The 24,524-nt window shown below is 33.8% G+C and overlaps 1 protein-coding gene across 2 annotated transcripts in view; it reads left to right on the top strand.

The window, feature by feature from the left end:
- LOC148944767 (sodium- and chloride-dependent GABA transporter 2-like) overlaps positions 1-24,061 on the top strand; it is a 151,907-nt gene extending 127,846 nt beyond the window's left edge. The window contains exons 8-10 of one of the 2 annotated variants that reach the window (XM_089100359.1): positions 5,216-5,419; positions 7,913-8,083; positions 23,854-24,061. In XM_089100359.1, the coding sequence (XP_088956485.1) occupies positions 5,216-5,419; positions 7,913-8,083; positions 23,854-23,856 (378 nt within the window). In that variant the 3' untranslated portion in view covers positions 23,857-24,061. Of the gene's footprint in view, positions 1-5,215; positions 5,420-7,912; positions 8,084-15,051; positions 16,868-23,853 lie in introns of those variants that run through there. The other variant, XM_089100358.1, reaches the window with a different exon arrangement.
- Positions 24,062-24,524: the final 463 nt, after the last annotated feature.

Genomic DNA, 24,524 nt, shown 5'->3' with positions numbered 1-24,524 from the left:
GACAATGTAGGGTGGGGGGTCGAATTCTCAAATTTTCCTCGATAAAGATACGAAATTTTTTTTTTTTATTGAATCTAAAAAACGGAAATTTTGTTGCTTAAAAAAAAAATGAAAATACCGTAAAGGAATTTTTATAATTCAGGGGAGAATGCAGGGATAAAAAGAATAAAAGTTATTTCCAATTTGGAAATTATGCAGTAAAAAATTTGGATATTCAGAAAAGTTTACTTTTCTTCCAACATTTGCTTTATTTTTTCGCAATTTTTGCTGGCAGATTTGCTCCATCCCCTGGACATAACCTTACCAAGGACATTAATCACCAAGGACATAATCTTCGAAAATAAAAGTGAAACATTGACAGAGTCATTATCCTTTGCTCATAATTCATGAAAAATAACACATAAAATGTATTTACATGTTTAATTTGACTTTAAAATTAATCATACGTTGTCATCTTGAATCTTAGCTTATCTGTGTAATAAGTCATTCTGACAGCAATAGTATTTCATGTAAAATTAAACAAGTTAACCTTTTGAACAACCTTTTTAACCATTAAACAAGTTAACCTTTATGAGTCAACATAAACAAGTGTTTTTTTTTAATGTTACTACGTACCAAAGGTCACGGGGTTCGTTTCAGAGGATCGTTTTCAGACTGGTTTATTGGGATTTTTTCCCTTTTTTTAGATTAAAAATCAGCGGTTTTGTGCCTGGTTCTAAAAAGTAATAGAAAGAAAAAAAAGTTTTAGTACATATTTTCTTAAGCCAAGATTTTTGCTGATTTAGGCAGCTTTCACACTACATATGTAATTTTCTACGCTAAGTGGTTAAGCTACATTACGTTAAACATGAACTTTCACGCTGAAACAAGTTCGTTCACATTCGATAAACGTAAAAATCGGTGTAGAATGGAGATGGCAATTCAAGCTCTGATTAAGCGTGAAAGTTTTCTAGGAAACGTTTGTTTATTTGTTTTGAAAATTTATTAATTGCTCATCAAGAAATTTCGTTTTTTTAATGCTATATTGACTTTAACATAACGTAGTGTGAACTTACGCAAAGTAAAATTCTTTATGGAGCTCCAGTCTACTTGGCCTTGTCCATATAACTGACAAAATTTACTAAGATTACAAAAGGCAACAAAGTCTTAAGTTAAGCTAGTGTGAAAAGTTTTATAGTGTAGTGTGAAAGATCCATTCGCAAGCAAGTGTCAACATAATTTGGTAACGGCTAAACCAACATTTAGATGGCACTTGGCTAGTAGCATTTGAAAAAGCAAACATCATTTTTGGAAGTTTGTTTTAATTATTGAGAAAAGCATCACTTTATAAAATCTACAGATGTTTTTATCATAATGATATGAAATCGAGACAGATTTTATGAAATCAGGCTCAATACATTCCTTTCTTTCCTAAATTCTATCATCGTGCAACTTCGAGTATTTACTATCTCATTAAACTTTCTCATTAAAATTCTCATTAAACTTTGTAGTTTATAATGGGCCATTAAAAAGTTCCATTTACAGATAAAGTATCTACAATAATTTCAACAAACTTCTCAAGTTTCAAGCACTAAAACTCCCAAGGGACTGCCACTTCTGCATTTGATATGTGTCTAGGAGTGTTACTTGTTCTACCACACGTGGCATACATCCGTTGCACCGTGCCTCTTCTTGCTACGTATTGCATACTTTGCACCACATTTGACACGCTTTCCTCATGTGTTGCGGGTTCCACTTGATGTGAACGCTTTTTTGAAGTGGTTACTCCCTCAGAAATTACAATAAAAATTTCGGTCGTTAAATTCTTGGAAGCAAACGTAAGGCCAATAAAATGATTCAAAGTATTCATTGGAATCTTGACGTAAATATAGATTTTAAGTCTTATTTTGAGTCAGTTTAAGACCTTTTTCGAAATATATCAAGCAGGGACGTATCCAGGATTTTTTTGGGGGGTATTTTACACAGGAATTGCTTCTTTTCTTTCGGGGGGGGGGGGGGTACACAAAAAACCCTCAAAAGCGCACAAAAAGTTTGTTTATGTCCATTTTTGTTACGTTTTTACAAGTCAGACAAGCATTTTTTTTTTTTTGGGGGGGGGGGTCAAAAAGGGTTTAGAAAAGGGGGTCAAAGTGGGGTAGAAAAGGGTGAGCCTCTAGGACATTTTCTGGACTTTGGGATATTTAAACTGGATTGTTAAGAAGTTGAGTTTATTAGCAACTAGTAGCGGATCCAGAGAGGGGCGAGGGGGCGCGTGCCCCCCTAGCGTAGTCTAAAGTAGTGTAATTTACTTACTAACTCAAGTTTGCGTTAATTAAACTTGCTCCAAACGCAAGTTTATCGGATCAACTATTTTGCCCCCCCCCCCCTAATTTTTTTTTTTGGATCAACCTATTTTGAACCCCCCTCCCCCCTAAAAAAATCCTGGATCCACCCCTGTTAGCAAAGAAACGGGTCAAAGGTTTGAGGGCTGGGAATCAAATTCAGTTATCACACACAAAATTCTGATATTTAAAATAGATTGTTAATAAAGTTGAAGTTTTTAGCAAATCATCTAAACCTACAAAATAAAAAAAAAAACGGAAAATAATCCATATGCATCAACCAAGGCTTTGTTAGTACAGATAAGAACAAAAAATAACGGAAATAAAAACAAGAAACCAAAAAGAGGAACATAAAGGATTAATACAAAATAATCGTCTCTGATAGTGATCATGATACTTTAGTGCCCCACTAGCGGTAACAAAAATAAAGCAACACGCCACTGCTTTCCATGCGAACAATTGATTTTCCTTACTGCTCAAGGTGGGGAACTTAATCCTCCTATATGACGTTTCCCGCCGTGGTGATTCCAATGAGAAAGTTTTCATTTAGATCCAAGATCCAACTTTATTTTCGTATGTTTTCAAGGCTGGAAACTTAATTCTCCTACATGAGGTTTTCCACTATGGTGATTCCAATGAAAAAGTTTTCATTTAGATCCAACACTATTTTCGTATGTTTTCAAGTTGGGGAACTTAATTCTCCTATATGAGGTTTTCCGCCATGGTGATTCCAATGAGAAAGTTTTCATTTAGATCCAAAACTATTTTCGTATGTTTTCAAGGTGGGGAACTTAGTTCTCCTATATCAGGTTTTCCGCCATGGTGATTCCAATGAGAAAGTTTTTATTTAGATCCAAAACTATTTTCATATGTTTTCAAGGCGAGGATTTGAATTCTTCTATAGGAGGTTTTCCGACATGGTGGTTCCAAGGAAAAAGTTTTCATTTAGATCCAGCATTATTTTCGTATGTTTTCAAGGTGGGGAACTTAATTCTCCTATATGAGGTTTTCCGCCATGGTGATTCCAATGAGAAAGTTTTTATTTAGATCCAAAACTATTTTCATATGTTTTCAAGGCGAGGATTTGAATTCTTCTATAGGAGGTTTTCCGACATGGTGGTTCCAAGGAAAAAGTTTTCATTTAGATCCAGCATTATTTTCGTATGTTTTCAAGGTGGGGAACTTAGTTCTCCTATATGAGGTTTTCCGCCATGGTGATTCCAATGAGAAAGTTTTCATTTAGATTCAACACTATTTTCGTATGTTTTCAAGGTGGGGAACTTAATTCTCCTATATAAGGTTTTCCACCATGGTGATTCCAATGAGAAAGTTTTCATTTACATTCAAAACTATTTTCATATGTTTTCAAGGTGGGGAACTTAGTGCCCTATATGAGGTTTTCTGCCATGGTGATTCCAATGAGAAAGTTTTCAATTAGATCCGACACTATTTTCTTATGTTTTCAAAGTGGGGAATTTAATTCTCCTATATGACGTTTTCTGACATGGTGGTTCCAATGAGAAAGCTTTTATTTAGATCCAACACTATTTTCGTATGTTTTCAGACAATTTTTAGAAACTCCCATAAAATTGTTTTCACAATAAAACTTCTGCCATTAGACTGAGTAGACAAAATCCAAAATCCATAATTGTTCAAAGCTGGGTAGAAAAGACCGGTCAGGGACTTAACAGGTATTTAGCCCTCATGAGAATGATGAAATTGCAAAAGAATAGCCATTCCTTAGTCTCAAAACGCCTAGGCACAGAAGTATCTGTTGGGATAAATGGATCGTGGCAAGACTAAAGGTCTTGAAACGGTCCTAGAAGGTGATAATGTAAAAAATACTATCCTGCATTATGAGCGAAGAAGAGGTATTTACACAAATAAAATAGGCCTACAGCTAAAGCGTAAGTCTACGACTGATAATTCATTAACTTAGCACGTTTTTGACAAGAATAGATTTGAGAATCTAAGAAGATTCATCTGAGAATTTTAAAAAGGTCAAGAAAGATCTAGGCGTAGAAATAATTGTTAGGAAAAAACATATGATAGTGAATAATATAGGTCTTGAAGCAACCCAAATTTGTTGCAAAAGGTATTTTCGAAGATCACACTGCCTTTCCATGACGCACATATAACGGTTCTATAGGGACAAATCCTTTTATTAGACAGTTAAAACAACAAAAAAATCTCCGGATATTTCGGTCACATACCGATGGCCGTAAACAGCAGATAAACTAAAATAATACAAATAAAACATCGACAAATACCTCTTCGTATTATTTTTGTTTATCTGCTGAGGATGGCCACTGGGAATGTGGCCATCCTCATGTCAATAATAAATTAAGTTTGCTAGGAAATAGAAACCTGAACATTAATAGAGTCTGATACAAATATATGTTAAATAAAATAAATACATATCAAAGTTTACACGTTGCAACCTGCACACCGGGGTCTCGACTAACAGGGGCCAGTTGAAAACAATTGAGATACATAGGTAAACTTTGACTTCTGGACGTAAAGTGAAAATTAAATAGTGACCTATCTACTAAATTTTGAGTTATAGAGGCAATTTTCGGATCACTTCGACTTACAGAGATAAAATGTAACCACAAAATTATTTCGAGTAATGTATGGTTTTTCTTCAACTTCGACAGGGTTTTCCAAGGAGGGTTTTAAACAATTCGAGATATCGAGGATTTTGAGTTATGTAGGTTCGAATTATCGAGGATTTCAAGTTATGGAGGTTCGAGTTAACGAGAATTTTCTATTGATGTGGAATTTATATTTCTAATCTTTGGAAATTATTTGTATTATTTTTATTAAGACAATATCTAAGCAATGTCATTTTGGATAATATTACAGTTTTTATTATATAGTATGAACTTTTTTAGGGTGGAATTTATGTCTTTCAAATATTTGATTATTACTCCGCAAGTGGTCTTGTTCTACTGTGGATTGCGTTTTTTGAAGCATTTGCAATTGGCTGGGTCTACGGTGCTGACCGATTCGTGAATCATATGCAACACATGATTGGCTACGAGATCTCATCGTGGATGAAGCTTTGTTGGAAGTACCTGACGCCAGTTTTAATGCTGGTAAGGCTTTAATTATATAAAGCCTCAAATCAAAGCCGGATTAATCAAAGTCCTATGACTAGCCCAATATATACTTTCTGAGTCCATAAAGTACAAATTCTTAGAGAAATAACCAAATGAATATATCATAAAAAGAAAAAAAGTGACTGAGTGGTTGTATTTAAAATTATATTACCATACCGATGTTGTCATATAAATCTATGAATAAATTTATTTATTCATAATTAAATTTGTGAAAAAGTTGACAATTTGAAACCAGAATTTGTTTCCCGGAAAGGATCTTTTACTTTGCGTTCTATCAGGTCCAAAATCGATGCACTTTTGGAGCTGCATCTGGCAACTGTGACTTTAAGTAAGCGTGGATATTAGAGTGACAGTTATAAACATTTTTAAATCATTATCTTTGATCGAATAAGAATTAAAATTAATAAAACACCATTATTAACTTTATTTTCACTTAATCTATTGAATTTTCTTATTGTAACGCTTTTAATGCTGAAGAGTAACGTTAGATGGCAGATAAGTTTTTTTCTAAATTAGTCTAACTTTCCATCCTATTACATATACTCTTTGAGAAAAAACTCTATAGAGTTTAAATTATACCCGTAAATATTTTAAGTGCTCTGAAAACTTCAAACTGATAATAAATTTGGCATTCAGTTAGGGAACGTATATTTCAGTAGATATTTTTGGACCTTTTTCCTTTTAATGATGTGAAAAAAAAATATAGTGACAAGCTCATAAAATTAAAACTTGGCAAAAATATAAAAATGTGCTAAGAATTGTGTTTTGTTTGCACGTATGTTTATAGTTGTAACAGAAAGTAGGGTATAAAATTTGGGTGTATAGGAAAAATATTAATTTGGTACTTTAACCCAATGATGTTGTACACGCAGGGGTGATAAGTGAATATTTTGGAAAATTTGCTTCAAAAATTTTGACAAACGTATCTAGTTGGCTAAAACCTTAATGCCGCTTGCTGATTTTAAACTACAAGTCAGAATTTTCAAAAATAATAGAAAAAAAAAAGGAATTTAAAATCAGTTATTGGTCAAACTCAGGATAAGCCTGATGTATATCACAGGGCGTCAATTTTAGGCGGGCTACCTATGCCATGCCCCCCCCCCCATAAGGGCCAAAGTCCAAAAAAAAATTTATAAATTAAAACATGGTATAAAATTATGTAAAAAGATTGTAGGGGGGTACCGAAAAAAGGCCAAACTACCATCAGTAAATGCTTTAATCAAGATGTATCATTTATCGATTAACATTCATGAGCATTTTCAACTTAAATAGAGACATGGCAAGATACCTATCTCTGTGAGGCTACAAGTTCTATGATTGAGAAAGATATAGGTGCTATAATACACCTAGATTTGTGCACCTACACACATGTGCGTGTGCAATACATAAGCAGCACATACTCACATTCATACCCCTTAAGTTTAGACTTAATTTTGTGGAAAAAGTAGGAGCTCAGATTAAAAAGAGCCTCTGAGGCCCAACTCCCTCATGAGACTAAAAGGTTAAGTCAAAAAAATCTTTGTCTCGAGACAAATTTATGAGGCTCTTGATCTCATTCCTACCCTCATAATACAAACCACAGTAGAGGTAAAACACAGTAGCGAAAATTCCTATACTCTCCATTGAGGATTTTTGACACACATCTAAAACCACACAGGCTTCATGACCCCGCCTTCGCGCACGCGCAATGACAAATGTCCCTGATGGAAACCCAAGTACTAATTGAGACTATAACTCTGATGGTTTGGGAAACTTCCCAAATTGTGCGCTATGAAATGTGTGTCAGTTTGGAGAAATATTTCGCTACTGTATACTACCTCTATTGTGATACAAACTGAGTAAACTCTAATAGGAAGCTAGATAATTATGAGCTGTGTTGATTGTGACCTCATATAACAGACACAAATTTTTAATGGCAAAATTTACGCTAAGGAGGAGGAACAGGTGATGGCCTTATAACTGTCAATGGCCATATTTTGTCTTTAACAATGGTAGCGACACTCAAGGGGGTTTGGCAGTCTTAATTAGTTGCAACTATTACACCCAAGTGCCGTAGGGAGGGTCACCAGCACATTTATTATTGTATAATGCTATTGTTATAATATTTTATATAATGCTTTAGTTTTAAAGACTGTTCACTGTGTTTTGCAATAAAAACCATGAAAAATATGAAGAAATACAATTCATGATTCAAATGTGTGCCTTTTAATCAGAAAGGCATAGTTTTGGCTCAAAGAAATGGGTCCCACGAAAATTTCATAAAATATTACTTAGTATAAACTTTTGCTCGGCTTTGCAACGAAATACAAAGAAAAATACAATTCTCTAAACCAAATGTATGGCCTAGTCTTGGCTCCAGGAATTGGGCTATCTCCATTAAAAACTCTCAAAGATACTAAAAACTCTCAATAGAATAGATTATTATAAAATGCTTACTTATATTGAGTAATTCGTTAATTTTTATTTTAGGTTATCATTTCTGGTTTTTTGATCAACTACAAGCCATTGAAGTACAATAATATGTACGAGTATCCCCTATGGGGTCATGCTATTGGCTGGTCTCTCGCCCTGGTATCCATGGCCATCATTCCAGCATATATTGTTTATGCTTTCCTAACAACAGAAGGATCTTTGAAAGAGGTACATTTGACGTTTCCCAAATTATTGCAATTTGTATTGCAACTTTTTCGTAATTTTTTTTTTTTGTAATTTACTATTTTATTGTTTATAATCAATTCGTAAAATGCAGTGAGATGATGAGCAAATCAAACCAGAGACGGCATGAAATCACATCTAAAAAAAAGTACAATCACTAATGCAACGGCGTAAAGCCATGCTTACAGTCGCTGGGCTGATACTTCAAAATTCAAGCGCTGGTTTTGGTGGTTGTCAGGGTACCTCATTTTATGGCCTGGTGCCTGTAAAATAACATTCTTGCGTAAAAAATGTGTTTTTAACAATTTTTTGCCGCTATGAACGATTTACAGTCCAATCGTGAAATACCATATGAGGATAGACAAATCCAACCAGAGAGGACATGATATTTAGCAATTTTGATGTGCTCAGCAGATATACGTAAAAAAGCACAATCACTAAAAGAACATTCTTTGTCTCAGACGCTAGTTTCGGTGTTTGTCATCGTTCTCTATTTGATTATGCTATACATCGTAAATTAACATTCCTGTATAAAAACCATTGAAAATCCCGTCCATTTTAACGTATTATTTGATGATTTTCTAGAAAAGATGTTTAATCAGTGTTGAGGGGTAGCTCTCCCTAATATCGTTGTGTAGGGGCGAGTACGCTTGCCAAGGGAAGCAATGGGTAAATATTTTGATAAAATTATTAACACATGCCAGTCAAAACTCACTGTGTACTGCAAAATTACGGAGCGACATTACCATATGAATTGTTCATGGTATATTTGAAGGTAAAATTCTCAGAAGTTTCCCAGGAATGCAACATTAAAACTTAAAACAACCAGAAATTATTACGTGTATGATGGGGGTTGCCCCCCGTCAATACCACGCTCTTTACGCTAAAATTTCTTTGTAGTACTTTTAAAAGATCCATTTATTGTTATTAAACGGACTTTGTGTTTTAGGAGATACGAGATAAGATATTTATTTCAAAAAAGGAGTCATTCTTAAAGAATTGGGACAAAATTCGAACTTTAGCGTAAAGATTGAGGTATTGACAATAGGGTGAACCCCTCATAAACGTAATAATTTCTGTCCGTTTAAGTTCTAATGTTGCTCTTTACTTTCAGTGGAAAAAACTTTTTTTTTATATTTAATTTCTGATCGTTTTTTAAATAATGCTTGGAAGTCCGGCGCCCCCTTCATAGAAATGTGCCTTCCCCCATGAGAAACTTCTCCATAAAAATATCCTCATACACAACCCCGACCCCCCCCCCCCCCAACCGTAAAAATACCCCCTAACAACGTCTATATACCTCCCAAAAATCAATACTATATGTAAACAATGGGCAAAGTTTATAACTTACAGCCCTTCCCCCCGGGACAGTGGAATGTTAAGTTATCCTCAAAGACATAGTTATTAGATTTTTTGACTATGATAAACATAATGGCTATCTCAAGATTTTGATCGGACGATTTTGAGAAAAAGGGCGCGGGTGGGGACCTAGTTGCCCTCCAATATTTTTGGTCACTTAAAAAGGGCACTAAAACTTCTAATATCCGTTCGAATGGAACCTCTCCCGAACTTCTACGATCACTGGTTCGATTTGATCACCCCTGGGGGAAAAAATAAATAAATAACACACACCCGTGATCTTTTTTCTGGCAAAAAAAGCAAAATTTTACATTTTTGTACATAGGAGCTTGAAATCTCTAAAGTAGGGTTATCTGGTATACTGAATCCGATGGAGTGATTTTCAATAAGATCAGTTGTTGTTTTGGGGGTATTTACCCTCTTTTTCAAAATTTGGCAAATTTTCTCAGGCTCGTAACTTTTGATGGGTACCATTAAATTAGATGAGTTTTACATATTTTGAATAAGCATCAAAATGTCGATTCTTTTGATGTATCTATTGTTATCAAGACTCAGTTTCTTAGGGTTTCGGTTACTATTGAGCCGCATCGCTCCTTGCTTATAGTTCGTTACCATGAACTGTTTGATAATATTTTTTATTTAAAAACGTATATATATATATATATATATATATATATATATATATATATATATATATATATATATATATATATATATATATATATATATATATATATACTATTTTTTCTGCTATTGACTATTTGGTCATTTATAGTCAAAATAGGGTAGGGGGATAAACGAATCAAACCGGAGACGTCATGATATTCAGTAATTTAGATATGCTCAGCAGATTTACGGCAAAGGTAAGGTTTACTGATTTACAGCAATATTATCCGTGAATCTGTTTATTTAATTTAAACTTATTTGTATACATTTAAAATTTATTTATTTTGTTTATTTAATTTATCTTTTTTATTTTAATCAGAATTTACCAGTCGAAGGAACAGATTTTTCCTCGCTTTTGAAACATAAGCGAACCAAATATCCTCTCATAAAAGGCAGTTTTATTGGGGTACATGAAATCTGGGTGCAAAAGCATTATCATTTTCATTTAGTCAATATTGACGAATTGTTGATAGCTTGAGGCTGCTTTAATTTATTTGTCACGTGAAAATGGAAAGTATTTCTTGTGGTTTGGAGAAGGATAAATAAAAAAAGGCAACATATTCGAATATGTTTACATATTAAGCAAAGTATATATTAAACAAAGTATACATATATAGTATACTGAATTCATAATCGGTAAAGCGTCATAATATATTTTTGAAGGGGTCGAATTGAGGATTGTATTTTAAGACCAGAGGTCTAGACAGACGTAGCATCTTTTTCTGTCATTTAAAATCAAATATGTTCTAAGCACTGAGCTGGCTTTTTCACAGGTCAGGCAGCATTTTTGGTTTTTACGCGTATTCTAAATTGTAAAACCCAGATGTTCAAAAAAGAAATATGCATGCTAAGTAAGGTGGGCTTAACCCTTTATAGAAATCTTTAAACCCAATGCTTAAAAAGTTTGATTTTTTTTTGTTTTTTTTTTTAATAAAAAAAGAGAGAAATACTCTCTAAGCTAATAAAAGCTGAAACTGGTATAAAACTCGAAGTAAATTCATAAGTCGATATCTGGCGATAGATAGGTTCATAATGATTAAATGCAGCTGTTTTTAGATAGTAAAAACGGCAAGTCCTGTCCTTACATTGGCAATTGCATATAGATGAATATTATATTCCTTTGCCATTTATTGATTATAAAACGAATTATAAAAATTAGTCATGAACAGTTAAGTTTGTTCTGCCCTTAAATGGGTCATTAGCACAATTCATAACTTCATGTATAGCAGCGTCCTTAACAACTATTTTTTGCTACAAGTTTAAGTATATAATTCATATTTGTATTTCATTGTATATATCATTTTTCTGTAAATTTCGTACATTGTTTTGTTAGGTTGTTTTTACTGTTTAAATTTATTCATCTTAAAAGATTTTTCAGCCGTTTTTGATTCTAATTTGATATCACCTATTGTTTTCGAATATCCGAATATCTGTTTTTGATACTAATTTGATATCACCTATTGTTTTCGAATATCCGAAATTGATTCCCAGTATCAGAGCTGTGGACGGTAAAGTTTAACCATTCAAGAATTGTTTTGTTTTCATTTTCAACCACTAGAAAACATAAAATTTATGTTTAACCATTCAAGAATTGTTTTTGTTTTCCTTTTAAACCACTAGAAAACATAAAATTTATGTTTAGCCATTCAAGAATTGTTTTTGTTTTTCTTTTAAACCACTAGAAAACATAAAATTCATGTTTAACCATTCAAGAATTGTCAGGAAAGAATAAGAGAAGAAAAAGGGAATAAAATAATAAATTAAGACTAAAACATAAAATCACTGATTTTTGAAGTGAATTACGGATCTGAAGTACGAGTCTTCTACCCACCCGCCATCGCCTGAATCGAACCTTTGAGGGGCTTCTGTCTGAGAGATATACAATTTTCAAACTTTGTAGTTTTCTAATTTAACTTTTAAGTTGTAGTTTTAAGGTGTAGTTTTGTAATTTAAGGTTTAAGGTGTAGTTTTGTAGTTTAAGGTGTAGTTTTGTAATTTAAGGTTTAAGGTGTAGTTTTGTAATTTAAGGTTTAAGTTGTAGTTTTGTAAGTTAAGGTTTATGTGTACAGTGAATTATGCGATTCTGTGGCACTGCTGTGCCTTACACCGAAAAGAAAGACATTTTGTTGGATTCATTAGTTTCAGGTTCACTGAGCTATAACTATGATACAGCTTAGATTTTTTCTTAGAGGATAATCTGAAATTCCTTTAAAATAAGAAAAATACAATAGTTGGAAACAACAAAGCAAGTTCAAAATTTTTAATTTGACTGATAAATAAAACAAATTTTTTGTAACTGAATGATAAAATGATATAGCTGAGTGATTGGCAAATCTTTTGTTGTAATATTAAAACCACAAGATTGGACAACAGGACTACAAATAACATACCAAAAATATTCACAGGGAACACATAAAAAAGTGTTTTGAAAAAAAAGCACTAAAATGGCTTGAGTTTGGGTCAACCCTTTTGGTGTATTGCTATCCGCGGTCTGAATTGGCTTGGAATCTCAAAAATTTGATGCTAATATATTTAATAAGCAATTACACTGAATTGCACGGAATCACAATCGTCTCTCGGAAAAGACTTTCTTTGGCGTTGAATCAACCTCATATATTAAGCCAAAGAAATGAAAATTTAGAAAAAAAAAAAAAAGATTCAACTGAGGAATAAAGCGGCGCGATTTTCACCTCAAGCAATTTATTGAGTTGTACCACAGCAATTAAGCCCCCCTTCAGACTAAATCTTCACTTCATGTTATATTATACGATCACCAGAAATATAGTTATTTCATTTTTACCAATGCTGCTGTTAAACTAATTTTAGTCATAGCTCAAGATGGTTGCATTTGTGTTCAAAATGCATTCTTTTCCAAATACGACTATTTACACTTATATTATTTACAGCAATAGAGCGTTGATTTTTAAAACGTATTTGCCTTCGTTGCTTACTATACAATATGTAGATCGATATGTCCTTTGAATGGTAAGTAGATTATATTTATTCTCAGGAACTGTTTTATTGATGATTATGTTTGATTTATTTTGGCATAAATTGAATTTTATAGTAGATTTTAAATGTCATCGAGTAACAATTCTAGAAGAATTTTACCTTTTTTTTTAGTCCAAAATTATCTCATGAAAAAATGTAAAGTAGGAATTTTTATTGGGAATAGTTGTCAGCTTGTAAGCAGAAGAGCTGCTACATGCTAATTATTTTAGTATCCGGTAATTATTTCTAGTGTAACATTTTTATTCTTATGTTTTTTAAAACTTTGTTTTATAAAAATTTTAATTATTATAATTATAATTTATTTTACAATTCGAATTATAATTTACTATAATTATAAATTATTAATTTTATAAAATTTTATTTATTACGATTTTAATAAGCTTTTTTAATTTTTACATAGACAACTGGAAATAATGAAACAATTTCCTAACCTGCATATTTTTCTAACAAGACCACAGAAGTGACTTCCTACCTATGATTTCTTGGTACCGGAATTCTGAAGCAGAATTCACAATTCAATATTTTAAAAATGTCTGCATGAAATCAAAGTAGATTTTTCAAATTTTATGTAATAAAAAATAAAACTTGAAAATAAGGCAGTGATTCTTAATCAATGAAATCCATTTGGAGATACCCTGTTGAGACAGGAGCCAGAAGCTGAGGAGAGAGGACTAGATCTTTCAAAGTTGTGGTTTGTTGGGCTTGCAGTAACTTAGAGTTTAACAGCCTTGCTATAAGACAAACAAAATAAAAAGTAGCCAAATTTGAGTTTGACAAATTAATAAAAGAGGTATATTGCTACTATTTTATTTAACTGAGAACATTAGGGCTAAAAATAAAATTAGAGATGCTCAAAATTTGAAAATAAAAGGGTCACTGCATTTCGAAAATAGTTCCTGACCGCTGTGTGTAAAAATGTGAAAAACCCGAGAGAGACTACAGGCCGTTGACTTAACTTGGATCTACTGGGGAGACATCTTTTCTGGAGGCTAAAATTCGTTCTCTCATTGTACTGAGTATGTCTTCTAAAAAAATAAAAAACAAAAAATTAAGAAAAATAACGTGACACTGACCAAAAGGGCTATTATTCGTTAGATGGTCGTTGAAGAAGTGATGATTTATCATTCCATTTTATTTCTAAATACTGAACGTAGCCTACCCCTCCCCGCTGAATTTCGGTGATTACACTTGTGACAAATTACGATTCCTGTAAAGCCTAAAGAGGTGAGCTCTTCCCACTACAAAAGGCATCCAAAAGATTGTACATGCCCCCCCCCCTAAAAAAACTACAAAGGTTCATTTAAGCCAGCAGATCATCGGGGATACCGTTAGAGCAGTGTCAGGGGATATCGTTAGAGTAGTGTCAAAGATGGATAAACTACATAAAGAGAATATTAGAAATTGACTTAGCACCTCTTTAAACTAAGAGATTTAATAGACACTGAGAATACCTTTATTTGGTAGTCTGGATGTGCTTTGAGGTAGTATGCGTACTCAGCATTTTCAACTTTGGTGTGTTAACTAGAATTCATGCCTATTAGTGCGGCCCTCTCTTTTGATAAAATGCTAGACGGCAGTGATATTTACTGAAATGGAATTTGTTCAAATTATTTGCCTTCGCATTTATCTACGATTATAACATTAGAAGCGAACTGAGGGCCACTAGATGGTACTAGTAACGTTGTGTCTGGTTGGAGTTACTAGTCCAACTACTCTAGTATAGTTTTTGGAGTAAAAACGAGCTACCTGTAGTGGACTTGTGATTCCCTCTTGCGATGGAAACCTTATCGCAAACAAAGGATGAACAAAGGCCTATGCTAAACAAAGGATCCTAACAAAGGATCTAGAAAAAGTATTTGACCTACTGGACTGACTATACTTCGACCAATTACGGTAATCAATTGATTTTCTTCCAGAGGATTCGCTATCTAACCACTCCCCAGTTGGACCTTCGTCCTGAAGCCATCGCAGAGCAAAGCAATGGACATTTGGAACTCACTATAATTAAGTAATTTGTACACTTAAATTTGACAATTAAATTAGAAAATAGACAAATTTTATTTTTAGAAATTTGACTAAAAGTAAACGTTTTTATTATTTATTTAGTTACACGAATGTTAGCATTTTGAAAGTTGCGATTTAATGTCGGTATTCTATTTTCTTGTCCAGGCTTTGGTCTTCTTAGAAGGTTGAAATATATAATATTTAATGATGAACATTATATTAAATTAATTGTTATCTATTTATTGTTTAATCGTGCAGGTAATATCAATGTGTATCCTAGTTTGATGCCAATTAATTTTGACAATAAAAGTCTGACGTAGTCTCGACATTTTAGATATTTAAATCGTATGTGAATTGCAAATAAATATAATTCATGTTTAAACTGAATTTGAAAATAATATTAAAATTTAAGAAGTTTAGGTTCAGGAAGTGTAATGACTTTCTTTGGTTTTGTTTTATGCAGAACTCGTAGGCTAACCGATTTTCGTCAGGCTATTTTTGGGATGCGCTGCGAAGATCCATGAAGCAGCATAAAAAGGTGAAAAGAGTTTTATCAAAAAAGAGTATCTGTTAGTTTACTGGGTAAATTGGAAGAAAAAAAGGAAATTCTTGTCCAAACCCTCTATGTTAATAAGTGTGCTTTAATTCCGTTGGTTCAGTTTGGCGAAGCATTTTGGCAAGCCAATCACATTAATTCTTATTTCTAAGGTGAAAATAGCCACGTCCTTTTAAAACCATGTTTACTAATACTTCAGGTTGATACTGCTAACCGACGAATGTGACTGGTAAGGAAATTTAATTTCTGGAGATAAAAATAGTATCGCCTTTTGATAACATGATTGGTTCTTTTGAGTGAAATATTAAGCCAGTAAAAACAATGAGCAGTTTTGAGCAGCATTATTTGAGCAAGACCACTCTCAGTGATGCAACCTTAAAATGCTGCAACACACAATGATGGTATTGGTTGAGTTTTCATGAGTTTTAATTGGTTGCGTTTTCATTGGTTGAGTTTACAATTCTCTGGAATGCATACATTCTCAGAAAAGTAATCGTCAGGATTCTAACATGATTAGTTGTTTCTGCTCTTTTCTAAATTCTAGGAATCCTAGAATCTAGGAATGTTTTTTAAATTCTATGAAATAATCCTAATGGTCTGTTGAAACTGAAATTTGGTCAATTCGGGCATTGCTATATGAATGACGGACTGGGTAGCTTCAAAGTCTTCTGTCAAAATAGTTCTTCAATAATGATTGTTTTTTGTAGGTTAGGAGGTTTTAGCAGGTTTTATTTGACAACACTGGACATCTGCTGGGTTTTATTTCAACAAATCAGATGATTTTGAAGTTAAAGTATTTTTTGTTAAGTTTCAAAGCAAAACACAAGTGACCAATTAGGATATATTTTATTGCTGGTTCACCCCTTTGCCCCTTCTTGTTCCGAAATATCAAAACATTACAATGTTTTTTTTGTGTCTATTTGTGCTTTTGTGTCAAATTTTGCCGAGTTCTACAATTTTTCTTTGGTGTTAGTAAGTGTATTTTGGATACAAAACAGTCTACATCCCTAGCTACGTCAGTCATAGGGGTTAATAGACCAAATTGATAAGCTACCAGTTTTTTTAGGTTTGTATTGACTTGTTTTTCTGTTGATGAAATAAGCAGCTCATTGATTGGTTATATTGTATTTCAGTGGTTTTTAGGATTACTTATTGTATATATTGGTCCATTTTTCCTTTTATTCTGTTTTTATTTTAGATTCATTTCATTAAAAAAAGATTATGGATCCAATTCTTTCTGTTTTTACGCCGAAAACGCCTTGTTGTATTCAGCTGAAATATTTGTTTGACTCATTTTTTGTTCTAGTAGTTTCTTACTATGACCTCCGTGAGGAGTGAAATACCAGCGGTGTAAAAACTTCACCCAAGAGCCATTATTACTTTAAAACTTTGTGCAAGGCCATTTAGGTAGGCTTTTCTTCAATGCCAGGGGTTAAAAAATCTTTTTGTTTTATCAAAAATTCGAGATCCAATTGGATTTTTTTTTCAAAGTGGTTTTTTACATGGAGTGATTACTATAGGCTATATATTGCTTCATTTTTTTCTTTTATTCTATTTTTCTTTTAGGCCCTTTTTCCAACTTATGAATCAAATTCTTTCTCTTTTTTAACGCCGAAGACACCTTGATATGTGTAACCGAAATATTCGTTTGACTGATCCCCCCCCCGTGGTTTCTTACTACTGAGCATTGACCCGTTGTTCTTAAGATTTACTTCTTTGTTTTTATTTATGTTTACTTTTAATAAATAATCGACCACAAGGTATTGCAAACACTGGTTTGAATGAGAAACTAGATTCTTGGAAACAGTGGTGTTTGAACATTCCGTTGTGTTATCAACTGTTCAATGCTCTGAGAATAGTTTAGTCTTTGACCTGAATGTTTCTTTGCTAAGGCAAAGCAGGCTTAATATTTATATCACAAACTAGCAATCACTCGGGGAAACGAGCCTCAGAGACAGATAGACTGTCAACAGGAGTTTCAGGAGAGTTTTTATCAGATAGCAATGGGTTTCTGACGTAGCTGAAGAATACTACTGCTAACAACTCACTGCAGCACCAAGCCGCCTAAGGCCAACAAAGCTGCGTACGCTCCTCCTCCATCCCAATATACCCAATATATCCTCCCGACCCCTCCGAGGAGGACCTGCTTTTCGTTTAACCCTAGAAGGTTAACTGAAAAGGACAATCTTTGGAAATCTGTCATCCTTCGTCCACAGAATGTACCACAGCCATCTCAACCTTTCTCTCATTATAGCCCTAGAAAGCAGAATTGAACCACACTTTTCTTAAAGCCTACTGTTTAAAATATGGTTAGTCAGTCAGGTACCCAAAACAGTTCGTAGGTAGTTTCTCTAGCAAACATCTAGAAAATCTTCTTCCGTTTTTTGAAGCGCTCATGCTTCAGGACCATACTTGATCACTGTAGCTTCCAATCTTGGTTCTAATCTTGGTTCGCAGAGTTATCTTCCTATCCTTAAAAACTTTTTTCCACTGTGAAAAAAACACATAAAAATGTAAAAAAGAATGTAATGAAAAATGCAAAAAAAAGTGCTATGGTTAAGGTAGGATGCTATGGCCGTGGCTAAGGTATGGTTAAGGTAGCAGTTGTTTGTGTGTAGAATCAGAAGCTAAGCAGGATTGTGTCTTGTCCCCGTTTATATGGATTATTTCGATGAACTTTGTCAAAAACAATACGGTAAATACTAAGAAATAGCATTGACTCAATTGGGAAGGTAAAATTGCCCACGATTTATATTACGCAGCCGATTTGAGTTTCCTTGAAAAAAATATTAGTAACATCAATGAATTTCTGAAGGTCCTCGAAGTTTAGGTGCAAGAATAGGTTTCAAAATTAATGTTAAGAAGACTGAAAGGCATAGACTAGAAATAAATGAGCGTGAAACGGTGATGTTAGATTCTAGAAAATCGATCAAGTGGATAGCTTAACTAATCTGGGTAGTTTTACTTATCGGTAAAGACGGTGGATACAGTTAAGATGTAAAAAGCGGAATAGCTAACAAATGGCGTTTTCTTTCACGGATAATTTTTTTTTTTGTAAGAATGGGAAGATAATCCTGGGAACTAGAATTACAATATTGAAAGCCCGAGTAATGACACTGGTTCGGACACGTGAGTACTTCAAAGCTGAGGAAGATTTCCTAAATGTTTTCCATAAGAATTTATAAGGATAGTTTCAGATAATCGAGTGACTGACCGAATATTGAACTATGGTGTGTAAAAAGAAAAGAAAAGAAAAATGTTGCTCGATTCCGCTTTGTAAGGTTGTAATGAAACAAAGGCTAACAAGGCTAGGCCACGCAATACAGATCAAGGATGACGCATTGGCAAAGGTTGTTATTTTTGGCAATCCATTGGGGCTAGAAGAAAAGCAGCTCATCCCTGGATAGGACGGGAATTAGGTCACAAAGAAGGAATCAAATAAAATATGAACTTCGAGGGAGGGGATAAAGAGTGACGCTTTGAATAAGTTGAAGTGGAGAAGGAGTGTCTGCTGCTCTGCTAGCTTCGGGCAGCTTTGTGCTGCAGTGAGTTGTTAGTAGTAGTTTTTCAAAAGGTTAGATTTCATTTTCACTGCACTTTGTACATGAATAATGGCTTTAGGGAAATCTACTGTATTTTCTGGTAGTTTGACAAATTTGCCAAATAATTCGTGGCAATGAACTGTAAGTAAGGAGTGACTAGAGCTAGTAGCAGCCAAAACTGTAAATGGGAGTTTCGATAAGAATATATACATTTTAATTTCTCTGCTCATAAGAACTCATCAAAAGTTACGGACCTGAAATATTTACTTGATTTTGAAAAATGAGAGGAAAACCCCTAAAAGAAAGTGATCTTGATGGAACTTAACCATTAAATTCATCAAATCAGAGCACAATCATAGTTGGAATGGGATACAAATATTTTCCGTGATACCTCAATAATGGGAGGCCTAATTGATGTGGATTTGCTTTAAGCATCATTTTTTTCAGTTCAAATGTTTTAAAAGGAAACCGTTTGAATATATTTTGAACTCGTAAATTTTTCAGCATAGCACTATACAACTCAAGTGTAAAGAGAGGGTGTCTGCCGAAATAATTTCTGTTCGTTATAAGTTGTAATTTAGCTCTTCTGTTTAATTTGAAAAAAAAACTTGTTTTTTTATTTAATTAGAAAATAAGTAGAAACTGTAAATTGTACTTAATAAACAAAAGCTGTTTTAAATTTGAGATGTTAGCCTTATAGTAACTCTTTTTAAAAAAAAAAACACCATAAAACCCAATACTATTTGACTTTTCAATATCAGAGTCAGTGACCAGTCAATTATAACGGTTTCGAAATGGAAGAAAATAAAGAATAAATTTCATGGACGCGAAACTAACTTAGGGTTGCTGTGAAATTAACTTAAGTGAAATTAACAGTGTGAAAGTTTAATTAAGGCTCTTGAACTGAACAACAACTTTTAAGCTTAAAATTTGCGACTGGCAAATCAGAAACGATGGTGCCAATTCATGAAATATGGAAGAGGGTAAAATTTTTTTGTCGATTTTATAAAACTGAAAATACAAATAAAAAGCTTGAGCGTTTGATTAGTTATAATGCAAAAATGCGTTTTTTTTATACAAAATCTATTATAACCCCCTTGTTTAATTGACTTTCTTAATATGAATTAGGATTTAAGGCATGATTTTCTGAATTTAGAAAAATGCTTGGAACAGCAATTTTAATATCATTATCATAATGATATCGTTATTTAATATCAATCTTATATAATCAATTTTAATATAATACCTCCAGAATGAATCTGGCCAAAGGTATGAAAAAATACAATTAGTTGGCAATAATAGTCGGGAACAAATTAGGGCCTTTTTGGCTAACAAACTAACAAATTACCAGTAGAACAAAGGAATTTTGAAAACTGGCATATGAAACTGAATTGTCGAATTTGTACTGCAGAATGGCAAAATAAATAAACCTCGCCATCCAAGAGCCACGAGCCATTTAAATCTACAATACAGATCCACAATATCTGAATTTAGTTTATGTTCATAAATATAGTTTATAATTGTCAGATCCTGATCACTAATTCAGATTATAGTTTATAATTCGGATTACGAGTTTACAATCTGGTTTGCCAGCGGGAAGGGTTTGTTGATCGATGTTCTTCAATCACTTGGAAATTGAATTACAATTTGTGCTATTCGTGGATACAACTACGCAAGTTCGTGATGATGTTGCTCTCAGGGTACCTTTTTATTATCGTGTTTAAGTAGAAAAATATCCAGAAATTAGAGTTATTCTGGGGGAAGGTATTTTCACTTTTGCCTCTTGAATATGTTCCTGTCACTCTCTTCTCCTGCGCTCAGAAAGCTATTGTTATTATTGTAAAACAATATAACTTTGAGGGAGTCACAGGATCCACATCTGCCTCTTTCGTGTTAGTATTAATACCTAACCAGCAAAATGAAGACACAGAAATGACAATGAACAGAAGAGTTATGAGGACAAAGGAGGGGAATGCCAAATCAAACATAGTAAAGTCTGCTTATGTTTATCAAAGACAAACTGTACAATCTGTTATCCAGACTGAAAAAGACTACTTTAAGCCTTCGCAGTCATATGGAAAATCAGGTTGATGATTGGAAAATGCCTGAGTCATGATTCTCATGAACTCATGAACCGAAAATGCGGTTCTCATGAAATGGATATTCGGTACCAGGTCGGTGCTCTTTAAGGTCTTTAAGGTGTTCTTTAAGGACCTGAAAGCACCTAAAGTCTGTATAGTAGCTTGCTAACACGGGTAATCAAGGCAATCCAATAAACTGGATTTCAGTTTTGACAATTTTTCAATTAGGCTCCAAAGGAAGGGTAAAATTTCTACCGCATTTTCTACAGTTACATTTATGGATCTTGGGGAGGGGGGGGTGCTAGATAAACAAATATTTTTCCCCTGTTTCTTCAATACATATTATTGACTAATATTTTCCCAAGCGATTTTTGAAAATGATCCCGTTGGCTGTACTATCATGCTATCCACATTACTTTATTGATTCCCCTTAGCACTGACGTTAAAAATTTTTATATTAAAACAAAATCCCAAATACCTTTAAATTTCTTGGGTCCCACAATTAGCAAGTGGACTACCCCGACTTTCGATTCAAAGAGACCTGATCTGGTGACCGGAGTTCTGACTTAGTTTTACCGCTTAGTTATATTGAAAAGTAAGTAGGGAAATACATATTATGCGTGATAGGAGTAAAAATCTTTTCCGCTTATTCCTCTTACCAAAGGGAAATTGGTAAGATTTGAAGTTGGTTGAAGTTAAAGTACATACAAAACTGCGCAATAATACATCGAAAACTACTGGCATCATATTTTTTCACAAGTTCCCTTTGGTACTTGAAAGATGGCACCAAAGAGTATGTGTAACTTAAAAGATTGGAAACTGGCGCTAGTGTCGGCCAAAAATCTACGCCATGTAGCGTTTGGCAACATTTTGCACTTTCAAGCTTAATAGTCGTTTTTCTGTCAGGAACTAAGATCAGACACTTATTTATACACTAGTTTTTACCATATACACAAATTAAACTAATTATTCTTATTATCATAGTGAAAAAAAATGCTAAGTCTTGCCAAACGCTAGATGGCGTTGATAGTATTTTATGGACACTAGCACCAGTTCTTTCTCTTGTAAGTTACCCATATTTTTTGGATGGTACCAGCAATGGCCTCTAAAGGTTCTTTTCTGAGTTGAAAAGGGAGCAAAACAGGTTCTTTAGGTCTGGCTAACCAAACCGATTGATTCCACTATTCGAACCGTCATTCTGGTTAGATGCGTGGTGGTGGCTTTTTTTGCTCGTGTATTTCAATGCTTTTTCTGTATTATATGGTACTTATTTACGGAATAAATTTGCGGGATTGATCAGCAAAGTCAAGACAAGTCCAGATGACGCGTGCTCAGGCGTTGATTAAATAAAGTACTATCAGAAGAAAAAGCATTAAAAACCACTGAAATAGAGAGGTGGGGAAAGGGTCATATTTTTTATATGAAACAACTAGGAAGAGACAACTATATACCCTGTGACCATAATTATATCCACTTCAAGTCAAACACGGGAGGTGGACATACTCTAAGGATTTACTTAACTACCAAAAATTGTAGTAAGGTGGCAGGAATTTGAATTTAAGATCTAAAACCCCAGCGGCAAGCCAATGCTGCCAACCTACAGGACCGAGGAGAAGAAGTCATTCCTCTAAAAGCAAAGCGAAACGTACGAATCTAACCTTTGAATTCTCTATGCGTTCTTGCATCCTGAGTAGCAAGATATGCTAGTGGCAGTACAATACTGATGCCACTTGTTGATGTCCTGGGTGGCTTTGGACACACAGGCGGGTGTAATGTAAGGTAAGAATTAGCAAATAGAAGATTGGCGAACCAAACTTACAATATAGTCAAATTAGATGTAAATAGGTCATATAACGAAATAATTCCCGCTTTCTTTTGGCTAATCCCATTATTTTTGAATGCATGAGACAAGATTATTTCTGAGGATCTTAATTTGTAATTTTGTAATATGTGTGTTCAATATCTTTCCTTTACTCTCTTAGCCTTAACAATCAATATTAGGACTTTTTAGAGCACTCCATTACTCTCCGTCAGAACGCTATACAATGCATTAACTGGACAAATTATCGTAAGAAAAAATAAGCATGAGCGAGAGACTAAAAGAAACTCATGTCTAGCATACCTGTCATCAACCTGACACAGATTACCTATTAGGTTCCACCAAACATCTCACTTCAACATTATTGCAAATCTCAAAAGCCATCTGATCATATGATTTGCCTTCCTAAAGGTTGACGATATCCAATAACATTGTGCGGGTGGAGCGTTATTGAATCCATGCGCGGTCGGAGCGTTATCCAATCCAATGACATTTCACGGGTGGGTAAGTTTTGTTAGTTAGCCAATGTACTGGAGGAACACGGCGGGCCATGTATTTTGATGGGAGTAAGATATCTGCGTAAGCATCTATAATTTGTGACCCTGAATGAAAAGATACTTATATTTAATTATTCGCTTGATTCTCAATTTTCTCAGTAACAAGAGCCACACGATCGTTGGAGCTGGTTTATTTATTTCTTTTTTTAATCATTGCAGTGACTGAATGTTGGGCTTACGGAACTAAGCGTAAGCGTATAAAATCACACGATGAAAACGAAATGAATATGACATCGATTGTCCTTGATCGTTTACATGTTTTTAGCACTTCTACGTATTTAGATTTACTTACAGTAAATGGCATATTTTCTCAAATGGCACAAATCGATCACAAAATGGCACAAGAGCTGTACGAGACTGGGTAAGGTGAGTAATTTTGTATTCCATTTGATTTTCCCCAGTTGGGAACATTTTTTATAGGTTTTTTGGAATTAAAAAAAATATAATTTTTTCTAATTTAAAAAAATACCGTATTTTGGAATTTAGAAAAATACCGTTTCTAAATTGTAGTTGATTTTTTTTCACCTTGAAATTAAAATTTGGAACTCTTGATATATTTTTATAGCTGGATGAAATGGCGTTCAGAGAGTAATGGTTCCCGTAAACCGGATGCCATAACAATCAGGGCCGCTCAGAAGAGAAGTCCAGCTTATTGCCCTTACGGAAACCTCTTGCGCAAGACAATTTCAATCTTTTATGAAAGTATTTTAGAAGGCAACAAATTGGCTGTGGAAGTACAAAAGGCCTTTTTTGACATATCAGTCAAAATGAGTTTTACTAAACGATTCTACTGAAGTTAAATACTAAAGGAAGTTTTTTCAGCTGAAATT

This window comes from Artemia sp. Qi Xiang Cuo, chromosome 14 (assembly GCF_049724085.1).
Source record: "Artemia sp. Qi Xiang Cuo chromosome 14, ASM4972408v1, whole genome shotgun sequence".
Classification (NCBI taxonomy): Eukaryota; Metazoa; Arthropoda; class Branchiopoda; order Anostraca; family Artemiidae; genus Artemia; species Artemia sp. Qi Xiang Cuo.
Note: the sequence above shows the minus strand (reverse complement) of the source record. Positions and strands in the feature narration are given on the sequence as shown.